The sequence below is a fragment of the Canis aureus genome, chromosome 29 (assembly GCF_053574225.1).
Source record: "Canis aureus isolate CA01 chromosome 29, VMU_Caureus_v.1.0, whole genome shotgun sequence".
NCBI lineage: Eukaryota > Metazoa > Chordata > Mammalia > Carnivora > Canidae > Canis > Canis aureus.
The window spans coordinates 24,962,556-24,985,530 of record NC_135639.1 but is presented as its reverse complement, the minus strand read 5'-3'; the positions used below and the strand labels follow the sequence as shown (position 1 = coordinate 24,985,530).

At 56.4% G+C, this 22,975-nt stretch overlaps 1 protein-coding gene across 2 annotated transcripts in view; it reads right to left on the bottom strand.

Annotated features, from left to right (window-relative positions):
- Positions 1-22,975, bottom strand: part of COL17A1 (collagen type XVII alpha 1 chain) — a 52,023-nt gene that overhangs the window by 3,584 nt on the left and 25,464 nt on the right. For both annotated transcript variants that reach the window (XM_077877750.1, XM_077877749.1), the window contains 35 exons: positions 22,225-22,269; positions 21,088-21,285; positions 20,274-20,492; positions 19,937-19,966; positions 19,556-19,582; positions 18,151-18,177; positions 17,996-18,058; positions 17,130-17,234; positions 16,353-16,415; positions 15,679-15,714; positions 15,184-15,237; positions 14,905-14,940; positions 14,382-14,417; positions 13,656-13,718; positions 12,515-12,550; positions 12,144-12,215; positions 11,090-11,116; positions 10,134-10,169; positions 8,149-8,184; positions 7,821-7,901; positions 6,659-6,694; positions 6,063-6,140; positions 5,124-5,177; positions 4,777-4,830; positions 4,088-4,147; positions 3,733-3,759; positions 3,373-3,405; positions 3,221-3,286; positions 2,877-2,918; positions 2,287-2,412; positions 1,634-1,771; positions 1,072-1,137; positions 648-752; positions 269-358; positions 70-180 (listed from right to left, as the gene is read on the bottom strand). In XM_077877750.1, coding sequence (XP_077733876.1) covers positions 70-180; positions 269-358; positions 648-752; positions 1,072-1,137; positions 1,634-1,771; positions 2,287-2,412; positions 2,877-2,918; positions 3,221-3,286; positions 3,373-3,405; positions 3,733-3,759; positions 4,088-4,147; positions 4,777-4,830; positions 5,124-5,177; positions 6,063-6,140; positions 6,659-6,694; positions 7,821-7,901; positions 8,149-8,184; positions 10,134-10,169; positions 11,090-11,116; positions 12,144-12,215; positions 12,515-12,550; positions 13,656-13,718; positions 14,382-14,417; positions 14,905-14,940; positions 15,184-15,237; positions 15,679-15,714; positions 16,353-16,415; positions 17,130-17,234; positions 17,996-18,058; positions 18,151-18,177; positions 19,556-19,582; positions 19,937-19,966; positions 20,274-20,492; positions 21,088-21,285; positions 22,225-22,269 — 2,376 coding nt within the window. The remainder of the gene's footprint in view (positions 1-69; positions 181-268; positions 359-647; positions 753-1,071; positions 1,138-1,633; positions 1,772-2,286; positions 2,413-2,876; positions 2,919-3,220; positions 3,287-3,372; positions 3,406-3,732; positions 3,760-4,087; positions 4,148-4,776; positions 4,831-5,123; positions 5,178-6,062; positions 6,141-6,658; positions 6,695-7,820; positions 7,902-8,148; positions 8,185-10,133; positions 10,170-11,089; positions 11,117-12,143; positions 12,216-12,514; positions 12,551-13,655; positions 13,719-14,381; positions 14,418-14,904; positions 14,941-15,183; positions 15,238-15,678; positions 15,715-16,352; positions 16,416-17,129; positions 17,235-17,995; positions 18,059-18,150; positions 18,178-19,555; positions 19,583-19,936; positions 19,967-20,273; positions 20,493-21,087; positions 21,286-22,224; positions 22,270-22,975) is intronic.

The following is a 22,975-nucleotide window of genomic DNA, read 5'->3' as shown; positions in this document are numbered from 1 at the left end:
GTGCTTCAGGAGGACTGGGTGACTGGTCCAATAGTTTAACTCTCCATGGCTGCCCTCCCTGCGCCTTACTGTGCAGGTAAGAAGAGAGGTCTTCCACGCTGATGCTGGACCACGCGTTGCCTGGGATCCCTGGGGGCCCAGGGGGACCTGGGGGCCCAATGATGCCTCTGTATTCAGACCCTGAGACACCAAAGAAGGGCACAGAGTCAGTGGGGGGTCTGGGCCAGGGGACGTCTGCCTCCTACCACAAGCTCCTGACCAGCCTTACCCTGGAGCAAGGAGAGCAGCTCCTCGTAGGATGTTCCTGGGAGGCCAGGGGGTCCTGGGGGGCCAGGCAGCCCAATGCTGATTCCAGAACCTGAGGAACAAAACCTCAGGTTGTGATAGATTCAGATTGCACATGTGTATGCGAATTGTGTGTGAACCCCATAGAGGACAGTGCCCCAGACGCTCCTGGCTTCCCCAGCCAGGCTCGGGGACCTGCCCCGGGCCACAGATGTGAAGGGCTCTGAAAGCAGCGCGCTCCCTCTGGGGCCACGTGGCGGGGGAGCATCGGGGGCCAGTGCAGGGAAGTTCAGCGCCCACACCCTCTGGGGCCCCGCTGACCATCTGCCTGCAGTGGGCAGGCCAGGAGGGCGGACACTCACTGGACATGTAGCTGAGAATGCGACTGCTCAGCTCGGCGTAGTCCAAAGACTGGAGCGACCAATCTCCAATCACATACTGACGCAGATACTGCCTCACATCATCTCCTGCAAGGACAGGAAGCGCTGGCGTGGGCCCACCCAGGCCACAGGGCTCCCGGGCCACCGCGAGGCCACAGCCAGGTCTGCCCCTGAGTTCCGGGTTCTCCGTCCACAGGGGGAGTCAGCAAGCCTCCAGGTCCCCGACCAGGCACCTGCCCAGTTCCTGGCGCTGGGGACGGGGAGATGTGCTGGAGATTCCAGCCGGTAGGGACTCACTGGCCGCTGGGATCGAGGACGAGGGCCTCCTCACTAGCCCTCAGCAGCTCGGGTAGGGGCAGGCCGAGCCCCCAGGGCTCCCACCCGCAGGCCCGCCGTAGGTACTCACGCTGCAGCGCAGCCACAATGTCCTCCGTAGAGATGGAGACGGAGGAGCCGATGCTGTACCCTGAGGCTGTCGGGAAAGAACCTCGAGTTACCTGCTTAGCAAGACTAAGGCAGCAACGCCCTCACTGCTGCAGAACCACCAGGACTGGCCAGCTAGCTGCTCCATTTGTGGAAATGAATGAACGGGGCATTGGGAGGCTGTTGTGAACGCATGAAAAAAACTCGAAGGTGGTTTTGTTTTTGCATTTGTTTGGTAAGACACGCCGTTTTCCAGAGTATGCTTTAGCCTAACTCCTGCTAAGATCCTGCCCACCTTGTTGCCTTTCCACATCTTAGGACACATCTGTCAAGCGCAAGAAGGCTCATTACTCGTGGCTCCGCGGTGTGGCCTCTTCCTAATCTGAGCAACCCCTTCTTGAAGCTAATCCCAGTGGCCTGACAGCCATGAATTCAGACCTGAACTTCACATCCAGAAGGGTAAAGTGAACAGCAACGTTAAGTGAGGAAGCCTGCAAAGTGGCCATGGGAGGAAGGGGTCATGACAGGACCGGGGGGAGGCTTACTCTGTAAGTAGCTGCTGACGCGGCTTGCCAGCTCTGAGTAGTCGAAAGTCTCCCCCGCAATGGTGGTGACAGGCCCCGGGGGACCAGGGGGGCCTGGGGGACCCTGAACTCCAGAGAGGTAAGACCTAATGCTGTCACCTGCCAACAAAGAAGGCAAAGTCAAGCCGGTCCCCGAGAGGGCATGTCCTCCCCACAGAGATGACCTGCAGCACTTGATGAGATGCCTTCCCCACCACAGTCATGGGCCAAGGCAGGGCCAGCAGGGAGCCCAGACTCCTGGTTACAGATAGAGAAGCTGAGGACCAGCCTGTGTGGTAGCCGTGAGAAGGTGGGTGTTAGGGGAGTGCATGGACATGCAGTCCTGGCTCCAGGGTCAGACCTCTGACCTAGGCCTGGGCCTATAGACTGCTACCCCCTGCCACACACACACCCCTCTGGCCCCGCTCACCACCTCCGGCTCCCACCCACTCCCAGAGCCTCCCCCACCTCCCCGCACTGGTACAGGCAATGGGATCTGTCATGTTTATTTACATAAGGAGGAGGGGACTGGAGGCTTCCTGAAATAGCCGAGCTCCAGAAAGCACTGGAGATGCCCCAGCAGTGTGCGCACGCGCGCGCACACACACGCACACACTCAGGCCCCAGGCACTCACTCTGCAGGTATTCAGAGATGTACTGCTGGATCTCCCGGCCAGAGCTGCTGATGGAGCCCGGAGGCCCCGGTGGGCCTGGAGGGCCTGGTGGACCTGGCATGAACATGGTGCTCGACGATGACCCCCCTGCAGGAAGGAAAGCTTTCTAAGTCCGACACCCTAGGGTCAAAGAAGGGCCCAGAGACTGCTTCCACAGCCTGAGGAGGGAAGGTCGTTCTTAGTGGAAGAAATAAGATAGTGGCAAAGAGGAGGGTCTCTCCATAGGGAGAAGGGAGTGAGTGCTTGTAGCGAGCACTGTCCGAAAGGGGCACAGAGTCGAGCCTGCCCAGGCCAGACCCTCCCTTCAGCAATCTGCTCAGCACCCCAGAGGCTCCCTCACCTCTGAACACCTGGCTCCCAGGTCTGTCCTGTGTCATCTGGCATCGTTAGCCACCTGTACTGTACCAGTCCTTCCCTCGCACCCCTACCAACTTAAAGGGCTCACAGGCTTAGCACATCACTGAACCGTGGGTAGGTGGGTGGGTGGGTTGATGAATGAATCGGAATTCTTGCTTGAATTAGGGGAGAACTTTGTCACCTTTGGCTCTTACCTTGAGAGAGTCTGCCAGGCATGCCAGGGACCCCAGGATCACCTGGAATCCAAAACCAGAAGCCCTGTTTGCATCACCTCCTCCAGGAACCCTTCTGTGGTTAGGCCCAACCACGTTCATCAGCATGTGACTCAACAGCTACCCCACGTGTCTCAGTTTCTGCGGTGCTACGGCAGCTCCCTTCAGGTAGAGGCTGTGCTCACGTCCTCATCCCACTTGCCCTCCAGCCTCTCCTTCCTCCCAAGCCTTTAGCACCAGTAGGTACCCACTAGCTTCTGTTCAGACTCTGGGAGCCATTCTTGCCTTCATGCCTCACTGCCTTCCTGGCTGCTCCCCTCACTGACCTTTGTCACCCTTGGGTCCCCGGGGGCCAGGTGGTCCTTGCAGGTTGAGTCCAAGAGAACTGGAGCCTGGTAAGCAACAACACACGGTGCAGTCAGCCAGGGCTGAGGGGCTCTGGCCAGAGCCAGCAACGGGCCAGGGGCTTAGCACTCACCGGAGCCTGAGAATCCTGGGGGGCCTTGCTCGCCTGGGGACACACCGAGAGGGGTCAGTCAGTGGTGCGCTCCTCCTCCCCAGGCCCAGCCCTGACCCCACCTTCCCTCCTCCCAAAAGGCTCTCCAACACTCATGATGCTGAGGCTGCACTCCCTTTGGGCAGCGCTAGAGCTGCCACAGGCCCATGCGCGCAAACACACACACACTCCCGACCGTTCACAGACACCCACCCTGATCTACCTGCACTCATTTGGACAAAACTCATTTACAGGAAGCTCAAGGCTCTCGGAAGGTCAGCTTTTGCCACCCCCCACCCCCACTGCCACCCCACATCTTGTTTGGTGCCAGCTTTACTGTACCTTGGTGTCCTCGAGGGCCTGGGGGGCCTGAGGGAAGGAGGCAGACAGTCGTGAGATGCGTGCCCACCGGGTGCTATGGCTTCAAGGGGCCCGTAGGGGAAGGGACAGGGCCCCTGTGCTAGAGCAAACACAGGGCCCGAGGTTCCTCACACCTCTCCTCCCGGCAGGCCAGCGCAGAGGCGGCGATGTGTTGTAGAGCTTCTAGCCACCATGCCCCCCACCCCACGTTCCAGACTGCCGAGCTCCTGGTGGGATGTGGCAGGAGGATGCATAAATGCCCCAGTGTATCCAGCCCCATCCGACTCTCCTGGCCACCTTGAGCAAGGAGGCTTCTGCGTCCCAAGACGCTACTCACCTTGGTCTCCCTTGGGGCCTGGGGGGCCAGGGGGCCCTGGGGGACCGGAGAAGTAGGTCTCTGCAGAGGAAAAAGAGTGTGGGCACAGAGGTATTTGTGAGAGAGGAGCACCTACCATGGAGCCTGGCACACGGCACATGCTCAGTCCACACCTTTCAGACAGGTGGGTGGGTGGATGGATGGATGGATGGATGGATAGATAGAAAAATAAGTGAAAGAAAAAACTAACAAATGGTTGGATGGATAAATAGATGAGTGGGTACATTTTCCATGAGGGACAAGTTCTAGGCTAATATTTGCTCTAAAGTTATTTCCATGTGTTTCCGTGTTGTTCTGTCAACATTTATCTCCTTTCAATGTGTATCCGCCTACTTATCAGACTTGGGCTTCCCAAGGACAGAAACCAGGTCCCCAGTCACAAATGAGTCTGTCCAGAAGCTCCCCAAGGGCAGAACTCGCTCCCTCCCTCTGACCAGCTTAGCTGCGGGGGCGGGGCGGGGGGCTGGTCTGGCTTCCTGTTCTCCCTGCAGAACTCCCGTTCTACAGAGTTCATGCAAACACACCCTAGTGGCAGGTCTGAGGAGGAAGCCTGACGAGCGGGTCAGGAAGGCCATATGCTTGTGACCACAGCAGGTCCAGGGACTGGGGCTGAGGTGGACAACAGGTGGGACTTGACTCTGTAACATTACCTGAGTTGCTCAGCAAAGATCCCGGAGGGCCCGGTGGGCCCGGCCGGCCTTCTCCTAGAAAAAGAACCACCAAGACTTTGTAAAGCCAGGCTACGGGCCAAGAACCCTGTGCTGGGGAGAAGTGGCAGGTAAGCTCTTCCCGAGAGCCAGGCCCAGGCTCTGGGTGCCAATGCTCTCGTATCTCTTGCCGGGGAGCTCGGCCTTCACCTGTGGGGCCTCAGGGTCCTGGCGGACCCGAAATGGAAGGTCTCGCAGAAGAGAGCAAGCAAGAGGCCACGCTGAACTCAGGGAGCGCATCTCGGCTTCCTCACAATCCCCCACCTTCCAATGATCCCTGAGATGCTTACCTGGAGGCCCTGGTGGTCCAGGTGGGCCTGGGGGACCCCGTAAGTCAACACCTTCTGTGGAAAGAAAAAACAGAAATGAGTAAAAACTCACATCAGGCTGTTCTCTGCCAGCCTCAGCCGTCATGAGGATCCTCAGGGCCAGGCACCCCGGGGCTACACTCACACCTCAGAGGCCAGCTCTGCTAGGGTGCTCCTCACTCACAAGCGGGGCGGGGCAGGGCTCCAGGCACACTCCCCGGTAGCTGATGTGGGCACACGGCAGTGTGGGGGGGGCGGCTAAGTACATGGTGTTGGTGTCAGATAGCCTACGTTCAAAATCCTGCTCTGCTTCCAGCTGCTGACTTTGGGCAAGTCCTTGATCCCTTTCGGCCTTGCTTGCTCTTCTCTAAACCAGAGGCCTAAAACCCACGTCATAGCACATTGTGCAGACCCAGGGAAGTACTGCGACATGTGTCTAGCACACAGTGACGGCCGGACAAAGCTGGCGTGGTCTTTGCTACTCGGGCCTCTAAGAAGGAGGCCCGGTGGCAGGTCTGCATGGGTTCTTTAAAGGACCCTGGGAACAGAAGAACCCAGAACTCACCCTGCAGGTGGGGTCTGTGGCTGAGAACCCATAGACCCTTGTCACTGTACCAAGTGGGGGATGCAGTACTCCTGCCAGCCATCATCCCACTGCCCAGCTCACTACAGAGGCCCCACTTGACTCTGGTCCCCCTAGAATCCCAAGAACCTCTGACAGCTGCCCCATCCAGTGACTCATCCCCCAGAGTTGACAAAAGCCCTGCTGTTCCTTCCAGGCTAGCATTGCCTTTCAGAGGAACTCGTCATCCTCGTTCACACTGGAGCTCAGGATGACGCACTGGTACAGCTGCTACAGGCCCCGTCTGTCCTGCTCCCACCCTGGTGTCCCCTCACCCCAGACAACACGGGGGCACTCACGGGTAGAGAGGAGCTCAGAGATGGAGCTGCTGCTGCCCATGAATGATTCGCCAGCAAGTCCTCGCTCGCCGCGTGGGCCTGTGTAAAAGACACACTTCAGGTGGGCACAGCCTGCAGTGACCCCTCCCAGCTTTCTGTCTAGAGGGCCTGGAGCCCTGCAGGTGCGCGGATGGGGCCAGAGAGTCGCCGGTGAACCTTCCTGTTTGTTGTCCCAACAGCCCAAGAGGAAATGGACCAACTTTTCCTAAGCCTGTTTTTTGGTGTTTGGATAGATGGCTGCACCAGTATCAGGGTCTGGTCACAAGAGGCCTGACACCTATGCCATAGCCAAGCCTGACCCTGACCAGGGGACCACACAGCCTCGGCCCCCTGCCCAAGGGCCCCTACATTCTCAGAAACACAAGAGGGAGGAGAGGTGTCTCCCCTGGCATTTGAGGCCCTGCAAGGCCCTGGGGGAAGCACCAGGTCACCCCCTCATCTCCCTTCCCCAAATTCAGGCCTGCCACTTCACCTAAAGATGGGGTTCCAAGTCCAGCCCGGGAAGGAGGCTTCCCCTGCTGAGCCCACAGTCACACGTTCTCTCAGGACTGACATACCTTGCTGTCCAGGGAGACCAGCTGGGCCCACAGGACCTGGAGATGGAGTCGGGAAGAAAAGGCTTTACTATACCTCTAGGGTCATAGTTCTAGAAAGGTCTGAAGAAAGGGCAGGGCAGGTGCCCTGGGGACACAGGTAGCTTCCTCCCAGGTGCAGAACAGTGGCCCAAAAAGGCGAGATTGTTGACTGAGATTGGAGACCAGCCCTGTGACCCATCCTGTTAGAGCTCCTCTGCCCAACTCCAGGGCTTGGGGCAGGCCTGGGGCCACTGCCCCCCAGGTGGGGACTTCTCAGCACCCTCCTATCCTCCCTCTCACTGGAGCCGGTCAGGACAGAAGGCTGATCCATACCCATGTGGGTTGCATTAAATCACCTACTTCATTTACATGTAAAATTTTTTATCTTTTTTATTTTTTTATTTTTATTTTATTTTATTTTTTTTCATGTAAAATTTTTTAAATTGAAAAATAGATAGGCACGCCTGGCTGGCTCAGTCGGAAGAGCATGAGACTCTTGATCTTAGGGTCGTGAGTTCCAGACCCATGTTGGGTGTAGTGATTATTTAATTAAAAAAAAACAAAAACAAAAAAATAGATATAAAATCACAGGTATTTTGGAAAAGTAGAAAAAAGTATCACCTATACTCCTTTAACCTGTAAGGATTTCATTTCCTTACAGCATGTTTTTTTTTCTCATCTTGTAAAACTACAGTCGCAGCCTCAGAGGGCACAGGGCTCGAGCAACCTGCGCTTCTAAATGACGGCTGGAAGTCGGTGTGATTTTGTAGCGATCTCATTGCAGTTTGGACAATGTGGAGATGGTTTCTCCAAATAGATTCCTAGCATTTTTGTTGCCCTTAATGGATTTTATTAAATTGTTTTCCATAAAGCAACAAACTGAAGTCACACACAGGCTGCAGAGGCGGCAGGATCGGGGCCAAAGTCTGCCTCTGCTAGTTCTTAGCTGAGTGACCACAAGGCTGCTGTGGGGCGGGGGTGGGGGGGTGGGCAATGCCTGCCGGCTGGGGCTTGGGGTGCCTGCTGCGGCGAGAGGGGCGCTCACTAGGCTGGGCCCGAGCGGGCTCCTCCCTGGGGCTCAGGACCTGAGCAAACACTGCTGTACTTAAATGCAACCAAGGAGTAAAGCAAGAAAACAACTGACCTGGGGCACCTGGAGGTCCTGGCGGTCCCATGGCTCCAGGAGGCCCGGGGGGGCCTGGGACAGTGATCGTCGATGATCCCTCTAAAAACAGAAGGCTTGTGACCCGAGACCCTTCTTGCTGAGAGGCACTGGGACCCAGGCCAGGCTGCCTGCGGGGCAGGCTGCTGCCTCCTGCCCCCACCTCCGCCCCATTACCTCTGACCCCAGGGCCCTCCCCCTGCTGCCAGAAACTCAGACTGGCACTGCCTGAGGGTGCCAAGGCACAGCCGGGGCAGATGTCCAGGACACAAGAGAGACCGAGGAGGGCCACCCTCCCGGGCCTGCCTACCTGATGTCATGATCCTGCCTGGAGCTCCAGGTTCACCTGCAGGGGAGGAGAAGTTATTCCCGGGGTTACTTAGCGTCTCCATAAGTCATTTCCAAGGCTTCTGATGGAGTTTGCAAGGCACTCCTGTGCCTCCAACCCCTGGGCTAAAGGCGTGTTAATGAACCACGGGGAGCATGTAGGATGCATTAAGCACCAATCTCTGCCGGAGACCCTGAGGCCACAACGAGCTTCCTGGCCCACATTAGTCCTTGGAAGCAGCTGGGACTCAGAGAGAGAGGAGAGAGAGGACGTGGGAGGGTCTCCCTTCCCGCCAGGCCAGAAGGAGGCTGACTGAGAGTCATCCCCACTCCCACGCTGGGCCTCTCAGGCTCTTGCTGGGAACTGCCTCAGATGGAAGAGCCCCAAGAGGACAGAGGACAGAGGCCTGAGCCTGGGGGTGTAGAGCCTGGTCCCCAGAATGCCCCTCAGGACACAGACTCCTGGGACGGAAGTCGGGGCGTGCAAGAGGAGAAAGGGGAGCTGTGGCTGCTAAGTGCGGGAGCACCGGAGTCACCCAGAGGTTGGCAGATTTCCTTCCTGCCTGTGTCTGAGAGGGTCCAAAATGCAAACGTGGGCAGAGGGCTTCCAACAAGGGGATTCGGGTTCATGCTTTCCCAAACTTATGGACCCTGGACACTGCCCCCATGAAGCATCTCTAGAGCCTGGAAATGCACAGACCCCAGGGAACTGAGCGAGTAGGGTGGAGGACAGAAGAGCCCACCCCTGGGGTCCCTCAGGGGCCTCTTCTGTCATTTCCCAGGGTCTGTGGGCAAGCCCATCACCACACCGTGATGGAGACGATGATCCCCCTTGGAGGAAGTAGAGGGTGGTCTCTGCTTGCTATCCGCCAGTCCCTGGGGTCAAGTCAAGAGGAGAAAGCACTGGTGTTTGTTTTGTTGGAACACCACCCAGGGTTAGGGGAGACATTTGCCTCCTGTGCACACTGTCCAGAGGGGGCTCTGAAATCCCTCTGGGATAGCAAGTCACAGACCCTTGAGAAGGACAGGCTATCTGGGATCCTCAGGGCGTCCCTTCTTACAGTGCTCTATCAATCCATGAACAGATCCATGGCTCCAGAGGTTTGTCTGCCAGGATGTAGGAACTCAGCTGTTATTATGTTGGAATTATATTGACTTGTCCCAAAAGAACTCCCTGGCCCAACCAGTCATTGGAGATAGTTTCTGGAAAGTAGTAATTTCATTCCTAGAGTCTCCTCCAGAGAATTGTGACTGCTCAGGATGGCACAGCTCCATGGAATGTCAGGATTTGGGAACAGAGTCACAGGGACAGAAGCAAAAGACTATCGCTGAGCACTGTCTGACCCTGGACTGGCTCAGGGTTGGTATCCAGGGGGTGCAGAATTGGACAACAGTCCAATTGGGGTTGGAGGAGCAGAGCAGGACAGCAGGGGTACCACATGGGCCCCGGGCAGAGCCCTGCAGAGGATTCCTCTCCTAGAGCTCATCTGAGGTGCTCCTCCCTGACTGCGGAAAAGTCTCAGCTAGAAAACTTTGTGGGGTGCCCAGGCACACTGAGGGCTGCGGGAATGAGAAAGTTGAGGGTGGTCCTGTCCCAGGGAAGGGTCACCTGATGGAGGACCAGGGCTAAGCCAGGGAGACGGAGCATGAACAGGGATATTTTAGAGGCAAGCCAGGAGGCGGAAAGGCTCTGAGAGGGAGCACCCTTCCCGATCCTCCTTCAGCGGTGGCCTGGAGACATCTGGTGTACAGTGAGGTGCAGGACTTGGGGGGGTGGGGGCTTGAGGATTCAGGGCTCAATGGGTCAGAACAAAACCCTGGCTCCCCAGCCTCACAGCCTTCTGCTGATGCCACTAGATGCCACTGTTGATCCAGATTCTGGCCAGAGAGGGGCTCCCTCCTGCCGGGCTCTCCCCTCCTGCAAAAGCTAGTAAAAAGGAGGAACATCTGATTTGGAAAATCACTTGCCTTTAGCTCCTGGTCGGCCAGGGGTACCAGGAAGTCCTAATGGGATTAAAAACAAGTCAGTCGGGATGATTAAAGCCCAGCAATCCCAGACCCCTCTGGCAGGAACCCCGCTCCCTCACTGGGCACAGTCCCCAGTGCCCACTGAAACTGCAGACCCCGGGCTGTGCCTTCTGCTGTAGCCTGGGGGCCCCTCAGGGCTCTCACTGAGCCCTTCTCCCTCTCTGGGAAATGGGGCAACCACCAGGCTTGAGGGAGGCAAAGGCCTGCGGACTCGGCTTTGGAGGATGCCAGCCGGCCTGAATGATGAGCCCCTGTAGCCTGGGGAGCCGCCCCGGTCCCCACCCTCCCCAGCAGGGTAGGTGAGCAGGGGCCAGGGCTGCTTCCCATCTGGCAATTTTGTCTGCTGAGCATTTGAAGGCGGACCCTGTGCACTCAACTTTGCGGGGAGACCTGCTGTTTGATCTCATTTTGCATCGTTCCCTAAATTTCCTTTAGGAGCTGGGGCTGGGCATGGTGACAACTTCTCAAATCCAAATGGGTAAACCCCAGTGCCACTGTAGGGCCAACTCGGCCCCTGAAGCTGTCCCAGGGTGATCGGGCCCTTGCACGGGGTGACCCTGCCAGGGGGACACGAGGCCTCTGGGGGCCAGTGCAACTCCTGTGCCTGGAGCTTCCTCTCGGGGTTCCTGTACCCCAAGGCATACAGAATCGGCATACGATTTAACCATGTTTCTCCAGAACGGCTTTCTAGATTGTTTTGTATTTTTCCTTCCTAAGGGGTTTCTTAACACTCACAGGGAAAGAACCTGAACCAGTTTTTGCGCGGGTGGGTTGGTGGGTAGGGCGGCGTGTACAGGAGCAGGGGAAACTCAAGGGGACTGGAGAGGCATTTCCCACAAGCTGGAAGCGGGAGACCAGGCAGGGGGATCTGGATGCGGAGGGACCCGGTGACTCACCCTGAGGTCCTTGTGGTCCTGTGAAACCTACAGGAAGGAGAACAGAGAGAGGTGAGGGGTGGAGGGGCCGTGCCCTGAGCCGCAGGAGAGCAACTCCAGGGCCCTCCCAGGACAGGACGAAGAGCAGTTCTTTGCACTTCGCAGTGACATGACCATGACTGTCAGGCCAAGGTTCCTGGCCTGACCCGGATCACACCCTTCGGCGTCTGAGAGCCAGGAACCCAGCGAGCTCCTCCACTCACGGACCCCAGTGCTGCCCCCACCCCCAAGGCTCCCTCCCTTGGTGCTTCCTGTCTGGGCACCTGCCAGAGGAGCCAGGAGGCTCCCCTGTTCCAGGCAGGCCCCTCAATAAATGCAGCCCTGCCCCTGCAGCTGCCTTGGCTTGCTGCCCTCTGCCCTCCTGGAGCTCTGCGGATCTTGCTCCTGTTGCGCCTTGAGTGGGAACCCTAAAAGTGGCCTCTCCTCTCAGACTGGCGGGTATCTGGTGAGGGTCCTGGGATGGCCAGAGGGGAAACAGACAGACAGACAGACGGAGGGGATGGGATCAGAGGAACAAGGCATGGAAATGGCCTTAAGCTCTGCAACTAATTTTTAAAAAGATTTTATTTATTTATTCATGAGAGACACACAGAGAGAGGCAGAGACACAGGCAGAGGGAGAAGCAGGTTCCCTGCAGGGAGCCCGATGTGGGACTCAATCCAGGACCCTGGGATCACGACCTGGGCCAAAGGCAGACGCTCAGCCATTGAGCCACCCAGGTGTCCCAAACTCTGCAACTGTTAAGAGATTCCTTGCTCCTTTCTAGAAGTCCTTGTTAATTAACTGTCAATCTCTCTCTTCCAAATTGCCAGAGTTGGTGACTGAACGGTGTCAGAACCTACAGTCACTGTACACAGCACAAGCCAGCTGTCACCTGGCAGCAGGTGAGAAGGCATGTGCATTCACCTGCATGCATCCTCCTCGCATGCACGCGCACGCGCACCCGCGCACACAGACACACACACACACACACACACACACACACGGCTGTGGCTCCCTCTTCCCACTCTGTTACCTGGCTTTCCTGGGTCTCCAGAAGGCCCTGGTGGGCCACGGGTTCCAGGCATCCCGGTTAGACCTTGTTCACCTAGAGAGAGCATGACCCACATGGAAAGGTTTTCCTGTTAGGAAAGCTGAACCAGCCAGCACAGCTGAGCCTATGGCTTCTTGAGATTTTACTGAGTAACTTGCTGGCAGGTGGAAAGGAGGGAAATAAGACCTGGGCCTCCCGGGGTTCCACATGGTGCATGCCCTGCTGGCGTGATGATTCAGAGGACTGGGCCCTGCCTGCTGGGACATGGGCAGGGCAGGGCAGGGCTGGGCTGGGCAGGGCTGGGCAGGGCAGGGCAGGGCAGTGAGAGTGAAGAGAGGAGGGCAGGGACGCACCTCTTGGGCCTTGGTGTCCATCAGGGCCAGCAGGTCCTAGGAAAGCAGAACCACAGCTCCTCAGTTATCCCAGCAGCTATTTCTGGGATGCTCTGCAGCTTCTCCAGGCTGCCTCCCAGATGGGAGCCCGTGCGGCCCCTCCCAGAGCCGCCAACCATGGAAGAAGCCCTGTCTTTGTGATCCCCTCTGGATGCCACTTTCTCCCTGGCCTCTTCCCCTAAACCAGGAATGTGTGTTTTCCTGCAGAGAATGAACAGGCCGGCAACTCCCCATTGCATCCCTAGGGCCTACGGGGCGACTCCGCACACACCAGAAGCTCCATCTGTGTTTGTCTTGTTGAGTCAGGGTCCTTCAAGCTCTCATCTCCTCTGCTCTGGGCATTTTGCTAACCTAAGTCCAAGGTGGTGTCCTTCTGGGACCACGTCTCACTCCTCCACCCCTTTTTCTTTCCTCCCTCATGTTGTCTCTGCATGAAATGTTCTAAACTGACCATGATGAAATCGTCCTTACTTTCTAAGCCCATATGAAATGCACCCTCCTTCATCCTTCTAGTGGGAAGGGAGCTCTCCCTGCTGTGTCCCCGTGGCACACTTTATCTCCCCTTGCAGGAGGTAAAGCATCTTACTTGGCGCACACGGCGTCCTGTATACATTCGGGGCTTCCTCACTCTGTTAAACGAATGAGAAAGTGAACATACCACAACCCCATCGGTGGAACTTAAACCCTTTTAGGGACTTGGTGCTAAATGCTTGACACTTGGAGGGTCCGTGGTCAGCTTCCACGTCCTGGTTGACAGACACCTTGCTAAGAGCAGCAAAATAGCCAACCCCTGGATGTGGCTGTGACAGCAGCTCTGGAGTACCAGGGCTGGGCCTGGAATACTGGGGGTTCCAAAGGACCTCCATACTTATCTGTCCTCCCCAGGGGCCCAAGTGACTCAGAGGCAGGGACTGGCATGGATGCGCCACCAACCCCCCAGCAGTGAGAGACCCAGAGACAACTGCCAGACCCAGAAATGGCCTGTAGACAGACCCTCTGCCGGAGGCCCGCAGATTGGAGGGCAGGAGAGGCAGCTCCAGACGCAGGCTCTGGGCTCTCCCGCCAGGACCACCCGCCGCATCCATTCCTTTGGGACACTCACCTACTGCTCCTTTAGCTCCCGGCTCGCCCACGGCACCAGGCAAGCCTCTCAAGCCCGGCTCACCTGCAAAGGAAACAGGCTAGCTGACTGGAGGCTTCCAAGACACGCGTGCCTCGTGCCTATTAGGACGCCCCTCCCTCCCGCCACCCCCAACCTGCCACCTGCCCAACCCGAGGAGCCTGATGACAAACAGAGGTCAGGACACAGCCTCTGCTTAGCATCTATGGTCAGGGTCCCCGGCGAGGGCAGGCCCAGAGCCACGTCAGGGCTCAATCTTCCTTCTTGGCACCACAGAGCTGCCCCTTCGAGCCAAAGCACTGATCCCCTCTGGATGCCATTTTCCTTTTTTAGTCACTCAAGTTGGCAGGAGGTTAAGCGGACGAGAGGCTTACCACTAGTGCCAAAGCTCTGCTACTTTGGGAAGGGCTTAGTTTTCCCAACTGGATTCCCCCAAAATAATCCAAGACAATCAGATGCTCCCTTTTCTGTTCCAAACATTTACCGTCTGGACTATACATACGTTTTGATGCTGGCTTATACGCCATTCACTCTTATTTTATCTTGTAGTGGTTTTTTTTTTTTTTTTTCTATTTTTCTAGATTACAGGTTTTTGGGTGGTTTTTAGACAGATTCTGTCTCACATTTCTGTACTTCTCTCCACCTCCAGGGCCTAGTGGATTTACGCGAAGTCTAATGGATCGCCACGGACGCCTGTGTGGGACTGACCTGTGAGGCCTCGGGGTCCTTTCTCACCCTGGTCACCTGAAACGAACATGGGGCAGGATGGGGTGGCAGGAAGCGCCAGTCCAGGAGCCAGGAAAACTCTCACTCAGCGAGAGACCCCTGGCTGTGAACACTTCTCACTGTGCCCGCAAGCTGTGGTCCGCAGGATGTTGGCAGGAACTGGACGCTGGAGAAGCTGAGGAGCACGCATGCTCCCCCCTCCCTGGGTCAAGGCCCACCCGCAAACTGACCCCAGCCCCTGCTGTCACTTAAGTGGGTGCCATGGGTGCAAGGAGAACCAGACTAGAGGGTGCGTGTCTCAACACTGTGTCCTGGCCACACTGTGAACCACCCGGCTCTAGGGCTGTGACATAGCCCTGTTTCCCCTCTTCCTGTCTTAATTTCCCTAGCTGAGGGGCTGGGCTAGAATGAGCTCTCAGATATACCCCAGACTCTGAGGCAGGAGTCCTATTGGGGTTCCTCAGAGTCAGGCAACAATGGGGATGTCTGAGCAGCAGCAACGTACCTTTGGGTCCTGGTGATCCCAGAGGTCCTTTGTCACCTGGAAAGGTAATGGACAACTCTGTGTAAAGAGCCCTGGCAAGGAGGACACCCAGGGGAGGACAGTGTGTGTGTAGACAGGCTCTCCCGCCATCCTGACCTGCCCTCTGCTCACATACCTGTCAACCTGCTAAGGCTATTGGTCGCGTCCACCAGACCCTCCCTGTCCCCCAGACCCCCTCCTTCAGTGAGTGGCATCTATAGAGTAACCTCTCCTTCCTCCCAAACCCTCTCCCAAGCTTACCTTTGATACCAGGGAGTCCAACTTCACCTCGGAGCCCTTGTGGACCCATAGGGCCTGCAAACAAAGGAAGCCATGCAGAGAGCTGAGTGTCTCGTGCTCTGGGGCTGATGGACAAGAACATGGGGCACGGACTGGCATGCACACAGGTGTGCACACACCCTGAGGTAACAAGGGCTGTTCTCCACAGACTCCTCCCCATGTCCCTGCTACATCGTCCCGGGCCAGCTTCTGGCTCATGTTACCAGGCCTGGGTATGAGGACACCCTGTGGGACCCGGGCAGACATGGTGGCTGCAGCTCGAGATTCCCACAACAGCAGAAGGGCTCTGGCCCACTGAGAGGGACTCTGCTCAGGTGCAGCAGGATGGGGATCTGGGAACCACTGGGTACCCAGTGGATGGAAGTTTTGGGTCTCTGGAAGCCTCACTTTATAGGTTTTTTCCCTTTAGCATCCCTGTCTTTTCCCCAGAAACAGCACCTGCCACAGCATACTGACCTGGGGGACCCCGTGGGCCTGGAGAACCGCCAGAACCTGAGAAGGATGACAAGACAGCTGCTATCAGGGGCAGGGCACAGGCCAGGGATGTCCGAGCCTGTGGTGAAGGGCAGGTGGGGGCTCACTCCCAGGGGACCCCAAGCCAGTGGGTGAGAGAGTGACCCCAGTGCAAAGTTCTCCTGAGGGAGGTAGCTGCAGGTGTGGGATCCAGAGACCCCTGCTCCTTGGCAGTCAGAGGCAAACATCTGGGCCTGAGCAGCAGCAGGGAGGAGAGTTGGCCAGACGGGTGCCAGGCAGGCCCCCTTCACCCTGAGTTGTCCAGACATGTTGCTTTTGAGCGAGCGCTTCTGGGCACCAGTCAGGTGAGGTAGTTGTCTGGCTTCAGACTTTCGGACCCATCCACTCGCTCAGGGGCCACGTAACAGGGCCACTGAAGAGCAATGGAAACATGGTCCCAAATCTACCATGAAGCCAAAAATACAGCCCCAGTTCTGACCCCCAGGGACTCCTTGGTGTGTGTGTTGGGGGGGGGGGGAACGCTCTTTGGGCCCACTGTCCCTGCACAGGCCTGGGGCAGTAGGTCAGTGCTGCTGGGATCCCAGCACCTGGCCCTCTGTGACCCATCCTGGTCCCGGATGTGGCAAATCTGGTTACTGTCCTGGCACCTGACTCACCTTTGGGACCCACAGATCCTGGGACGCCAGGTGGGCCCTGAACACCGGGTTCACCAGCAGCCCCTGGGGAGACATGAGAAGGCCCTCAGTTTGGTTTCCAGCAGGCTGGGCAGTGTCATTTTGGGAGACACTCCCCAACCTGCTGGTGATCTCTGATCCATTTGATCCTCCTCGAGGCCACGAATCTGCAAAACACCTTCAGTTTCTACCCACAGAGCCTTTCTATTCCATGCGGTGGCACCCAGTCAGTACTCCATATTTGTTGCCTGGTTGACCAATATTTTTAAAGGAAAGTGAAGCTAAAAACAAAGCTTCTTGCCCATGATCTTTTGGCATTGCGAGCACTTCTGGTGTCTGTGCTTGGCTCCCCCTGATAAAAGCAGACTCACAGTTAAGAATCTAGTTGTAGAGTCTTCCCTGCCTCCGCCAGGGCTGGGCCTGTGTCTTCTCCCCTGCCTCCTTCCAGCCATGAGAGGCTCAGGACCTACACTCTGCTCTGCCCTCAGCCCTGCTCTGCCCTGAGCTCCTCACCTCAGCCTGACTCTGCGCTGCCCACCAGGGAAGACCTGCTTTCCCCGTGACCGTGTTCTTTGTCGATTCCAAGCACTGCAGGGTTCTTAGCTTCAGACCTGAGCCCACAGCCCAGCCCACATCCCCTCATTAGAGCAGGCCTGAGGTAGATGCTCAGCAAAGGTGAGCGAAAGGAAGGAGGAAGAAGGACCTTAAGAAGGAAGCATGGATGCGGCTCACACTCCCGGTGAAGGACAAGCCTCTTACCTCTGTCCCCTTTCTCTCCAAATCCAGGAGGCCCTGGTTCACCACGAGGTCCCATGGGGCCTTCTCGCCCTCTCTGGCCCATGGGTCCCTCCATGCCTGGTTCTCCTAAAGAAAGGAACAGGCATCTCAGGGTTAGGACCCGATGCCGAGGCTGAGGGCTCCATCGGTAGCATCCGGCTGACACATCTCCTGCCTGGAGCCCCCACGCTGGTCTCCCGGCTTCTCCCTCCCCCTATAGCCCAGGCTCAACCCAGACGCTAGAGTGACCCTTAGAAAATGCAAGTGGATCACACCCTACTTCTGCCCCAAATCTGTGAATGGTTTCTTCACTCACTGGGAGTAAAAGCTGAAGTGTTACCACAGCCTCCAAGGCCCCACAGGATCAAGAGGCCTACTGCTCCTCCACCGAGTCTTCTGGAGCTCCAGCCAGGCCTCCCCTTCCTCCTGTGCCCCAGGGCCTGTGGCTGCTCCCTCTGCCTGCAGTGTTCCCCCCACGTCTCCCATGCCTGGCTCCCCAACCCTCTTCAAGTCTGTTCAAATGGCCGCTTCTCAGTGAGGCCTTCCCTGACAGCAGTATTTAAATGTACCCCTTCTGCACTCCTAGCACCCGCCCGGGTCAGTCTTTCCCATTTCAGGAGCCACCTCCCACCCTGCTCTGCACTTCATCTATTTGTCATGTCTTTTGTCTTTCTCCCCAACTCAAAGATAAGCAGGGGTTTCTGTTTTGCTCACCAAAGTCTCTCCAACTCCTAAAACAGAGTCTGGCACACAGCAGGCACTTAATAAATGTTTACTGACTGACTGACTGACTGAATGAGTGAATGAATGGATAAAAGAACAAAACAACAGAAAAAAGTGGTTCTTACCCACACTGCCTTTTTGTCCCTTTGGTCCTTGTGGACCCGGGTGGCCCAAGACCCCAGGGATGCCTGTGGATACACAAGAACACCTTAGCCCTGTGTTTCCCTTAGAACTGGGAGCCAGGGCTGGGCTGCCTGCGACAGGAGCCACACGTACACACCTGGAGTCCCGGGGAGCCCTCGGTCTCCTGTGGGGACAGAGAGAAAAGTGAGAAGTTAGAGGACTTGTGTCCATTACCTAAAAGAGCCACTGGTAGGACTCAGGTAGGATTGCCAAATTCAGTTTGCACTACAGATAAATGTGGAGTAAATCTACATGTTTATTGCAATATTTGGGACACGCTTACAGTGAAAAAGCATTTATCTGTAACTCAATTTGACACCTTATATTTTATGGCAACCAGAGAGTCAGGGACTCCAGGACCAACAGTCCTCATCTCCAGCGTGGTCAGGAGGGGTGTGTGGCCTCAGTGCAAGCTGGAGCCGCAGAGAAAAGGGCCAATGCAGTGACCCAGGCTGGGAGTGGGAGGCAGGGAGTCCTGAAGGGAAGTGGAGAAACCCCAATTCCTGCCCTGGAATCTCTTGAGAAGGGAGGTGAAGTTGGGGACAGAGAGACAGCCCTGTCATCTTGAACAGTGGTTCTCAGAAGGTGCACCCCTGGCCTCAGAAACCCCGGGCTGATCACAACCCTCAACTCCTCCTGCCAACCACACCTGCCAAATCAGAGGTTCTGGAAGGGGGCCCAGAATCTTCTGGCAATTCCCCTAACACACTTAAGTTTGCAAACCCCACTCAGCCAGATCAAGGGGTGCTGCTGTGTGGTCATTGGGTAGGGAACCTCTTTCTCCCATGGGTTTGTCCTACTGATTATCAAACCACTTTTCTGAGGGAATAGACAAATTTCCTACAGCATATGTCATATGTTACACAAGTTAGCACATGATAGTTCCCCAGCTAACACACACTGTGGGGCACCTTTTCCTGTGAATATGTCCTGCCTCCCTGCTGGACTGCCCACTCCCTGAAGGCAGGTGGTGTTGCCCTACTGGATTCCCCCACAGGAGCCCCATTTCTGACTGTTGGGTGTCATCTCCAACCTTCTCCTACTAAGACCCCTGTGAGCAGGCTGCTCACCTCCAGTGATGGTCCCTGACCTGGGTCATCAAAATTAAACTGAGGAGAGGAGGGAGGGATCCAGTCCCAGAGGATCTGATTCCTGGCAGGGACCAGGAACCTGCAGATCTAGAAATCTCACTAAGGATTGTGTAGAGTAGCAGGTGCTTGGGCCGCCCTTTGGAGCTGAGGGGGATACAGGCCCTGGACGCCTTTGGAATGCTTGTTGGGGAAGTCCTTAGAACCTTGAGGAGGGACAAGGGACAGTGCTGCCCCAGACACACAGAGCCCTGCTCTGTCACTAAGCCCCCTGACCCTGAAAGCCCAAGGGTCTGCAGGTCCTACACAAAGGAGAGCTGGCCAGGAAGACTGGTGTGCAGGAAACATGCTGGCCGACTGCCTTAAACCAACCCTTACTAACATTTTAGGTCCAAATCTCCACGTTTGATTTACCTTTAGGGCCTTGACTTCCCATGTCACCTAAAATCAGAAAGATAAGAAAATCATGAGACATGGTGAGAACCCCAGGGGCCATTCTCTTCTACTGTTTGAAGACCCACAAACGGCAGTCCTGTGTGTGAGCTGGCATGAGACATGGGTTCCTCTCAGTCTCCAACTGTGTCATTTGGGTACGTCATTGGGCCACTCTTCAGTGATGCCTGAGGTCCCTTCTCGTTCTAAGATATCTTGACCATAAAGCCAATCCTCAGCCCTCCTGACAGATACCATAAGCTCTTTCCACTGCTCATCCTTCAACTTGGAAGACCTGAACCCAGAAAACCCACTCCAAGGGCAGGAAAGGAGACCAGGGTCGGGGCTCAGACCACCCAGTACCTTTAGGGCCAGGGCTTCCTCGGAGATTTCCTACAAGAGAAGGTAAACCTGGAGTTAGCTGCACATCTCGTGTGTGTCACATGCACATGCACACATTCACACGAGGGGCATCATGGAGGCATGGGGGAGGAAACAGAGGCTGGGACCAGCAATCAGGCTCTAAGATGTGCTAGTTGTGTGATCTGGGGCAGTTCTCCCAGCAGTCAGATGGGATGGCAGTGCTGGTCGCCCTCCGAGGCCCCTGGGTAGGACTGCACGAGCAGTGTGGGAGGGGATGCCAAGCACCTAGCCCCGGGAGCCAGCAGGCCTGGGCTCTGCCCCACGCCGCCGTGCTCACCGTTTTCTTGCTCGGCCATCAACCTGTTCCTCACGAACAGCCAGAGCTCCTCCTGCTGGTGGCCGTCAAGCCCTAGTTTGCCGCCTGCTTCCACGCTGGGCGCTTCCCCCTGCAGCCAGTCCTTGTTGGCCCGTTGCATCTCCTCCTTGAAAAGCAGCACGTTGCTCCGGCTCTGCTCCAGCTCTGCCACCCGTGCCTTCAGCGCCCTCACCTCCTCAGCTGTAAGGGGTGGATGGGAGGCTGGTCAGCCAGGCTGGGCTTCCCTGCACAGGGCTCGCCTCCAGGAGCCCCACCATGGCACCCCGGGGACTTTGTGCTGGAAGCTGTACATAGAGACCCCCTGTTGTGACGGCCAGCGGCGGGAGGGGGCAGCTACTCAGATGGCAGCCCAGCCCTAAAGAAACCTGGCCTAGGAGTCAGTCTTCCCATGGGAGGTGGCGATGGCGTGGGCCCTCCTTCTCCCTGGGACCAGGTACAATAGGCCACACAGAGACCCATACAGGATGTGGGAAAGGTGAAAAGCAAAAAGGCTACGAGAAGGCCTGACTTGATTATGAAGGGCAGCCAACTGCTTGCTGAACAGGCTGTTTGGGGGAGACAGGGGGCCCTAGGCTAGTAGCCACACAGGGACTCCAGCTCAGCCACAGAGCAGCCGTGGGACCCTGGCCAGGTGCTTTTGGAGCCTCAGCTTGCTCATCTGCAGTAACAAGGGGTCTGTACCAATCATCTCTGACCCCTCAATCCTGCACACCTGGGCCATGCTGACTCCTGCCCTCTGAATGGGCAATGGGGCCCTGCCACTGCGGTCACATACCCAGAGCAATGAGGCCAAAGAGTAGCCCCAGGAGCAGCAGCCAGGTGAGCAACAGGCCCAGTAGCCACTTCCACCAGCTGCAGCAGGAGCCACAGGGGCACCAGGCTGGCGCTGCTCCCCATGGGCCACCACCGCCACCGCCGCCACCACCGCCACCACCACCACTGCCACCGCCACGATGGTTGTAGTTGTGCATTTCTGTGGAAGACAAAGGAAGAGTAGGGTGAATGCAGTAGGTAGGCTCTTGTCCTCTTCCCTCCAAGTTCTCTGGTTTTTGGGGACTCCCCAGAGGGCTGAGGGAATGCTGGTGGGGCGGATAATTCCATCAAGGAGAAGGCTGACTCCTAGGAAAACACCAGGCCGTGGCTGGTGAAGAGCACATGGCTGTGCAACCCAGAGGGGGTCCCCTCACCTCTGTTTCCTTCCTTATAAAATGTGGTTAAAAGATTGCCTACTTCTCAAGATGGTTGTTGAATGAAGGAAATAAGGTACATAAGGTAGTAGCACAGAACGCGGCACAGCACGGAGTTTAAAAGCCTTCGGGATGACCACTAATCTGCTAAGAGTTCCTGCATCTGATTATGGCCAAACCCAAAGCATTCCCACCTCCCCACCTCTGTTCCCACTGTTCCTTCTTCCTAATCCTTGCATGCCTGAAATTACACTCAGCACCCAAGTGTGGCCAGGAAGTATTTTGGGTATTTGTTTTGTTTGCTTTTTTTAGTGAAAAGTGTTTTTAGTGGCTAAAAGGGGCTGATAAGCTCTCACAAGGCTGTGGAAGCAAGTGAGTTAAGTATAAAGGGCTGGAGAAGTGCATTGTCTCAGTGGCACCTTGAAGCCCAGGCAGGGGGTGTTCTGTGAGACACAACAGCAGCTCCCGGACTGCTGGGAGACCCTGGACCCTGGACAGTGGCGATGGTGCCCACAGGGTACAGGCAAGGCCTGGGAGCACTCCCCGCCCGGCCCCCGCCCGAGCTGAGCTCCTTCTGCAGCCTCATCCCAGCTCCCAGCCTGTCCCCCCACCCCTGTGTCCTTCAGGCCTGCAAGGAAATGCTTTAGAAGTACGTGGCTCAGGTGTGCCCCTTCCTCAGTCTGTTCCTTCATCCTGTCACTGTAGGACCTGCTGCTGTCACCCACCTGCAGAGGCAGCCTTTCCCTTGGTGGACACAGTCTTCACGTCTCCTGGAAGGCAAAGACCGAGAACAGGTTGTGACCTGAGCTTTTCAACTACAGAAGCCCCCAGGGCAGCCTGAGAGTTGACCGTGGGCGGAACTTGTGGGAAATACGTTGTCCAAGATGTGGACGCTTATGTGGACGCTGATCTGATGTTTGCAACAATTACATCGATAAAAACATGGCTTGGCAAGCAATTAATAGTGGGGAAAACCAGCATCCTAACCCTCTTGTGACCCTAAATCTTTCAAGCCCAAGACATTCTTGGAGTTCCATGTTAGGAGTGACATTTGCTTTCAAACGATAAATGTGCTTATGAGAAAAGACTCTTGATTTCTCGGTTCAGGGACTCTGAACATGTTCCTCACCTGGGGTGGAGGGGCAGAGGGCTAGTTCATGAGTCCCTCCTACTCTCCAACCACTGAATGTTTGTGCGTATGTATGAGGTTTTCTGGGAAAACCGGTTACAGCTTTCATCAGATTCTGAAAGGGGTCTTTTGTCTCCACAGCCCCATTGCCACCCCTAAAATGGAAGTCTTCAAAGTAAGCATTTTCTCGGAGTCAGGCCTGCTAAAGATTGTAATGGATTTCATTTGCATTTTGAAAAGATGTTCTAGGACCCAATTTTTCTCTTCCTTTTCTGACCTCCCTGAAATCAATAATCTGGAGAGAGTCTTAGGCTCAGAGCAGGCGAAGAAATGCAGTTATCCCGGAG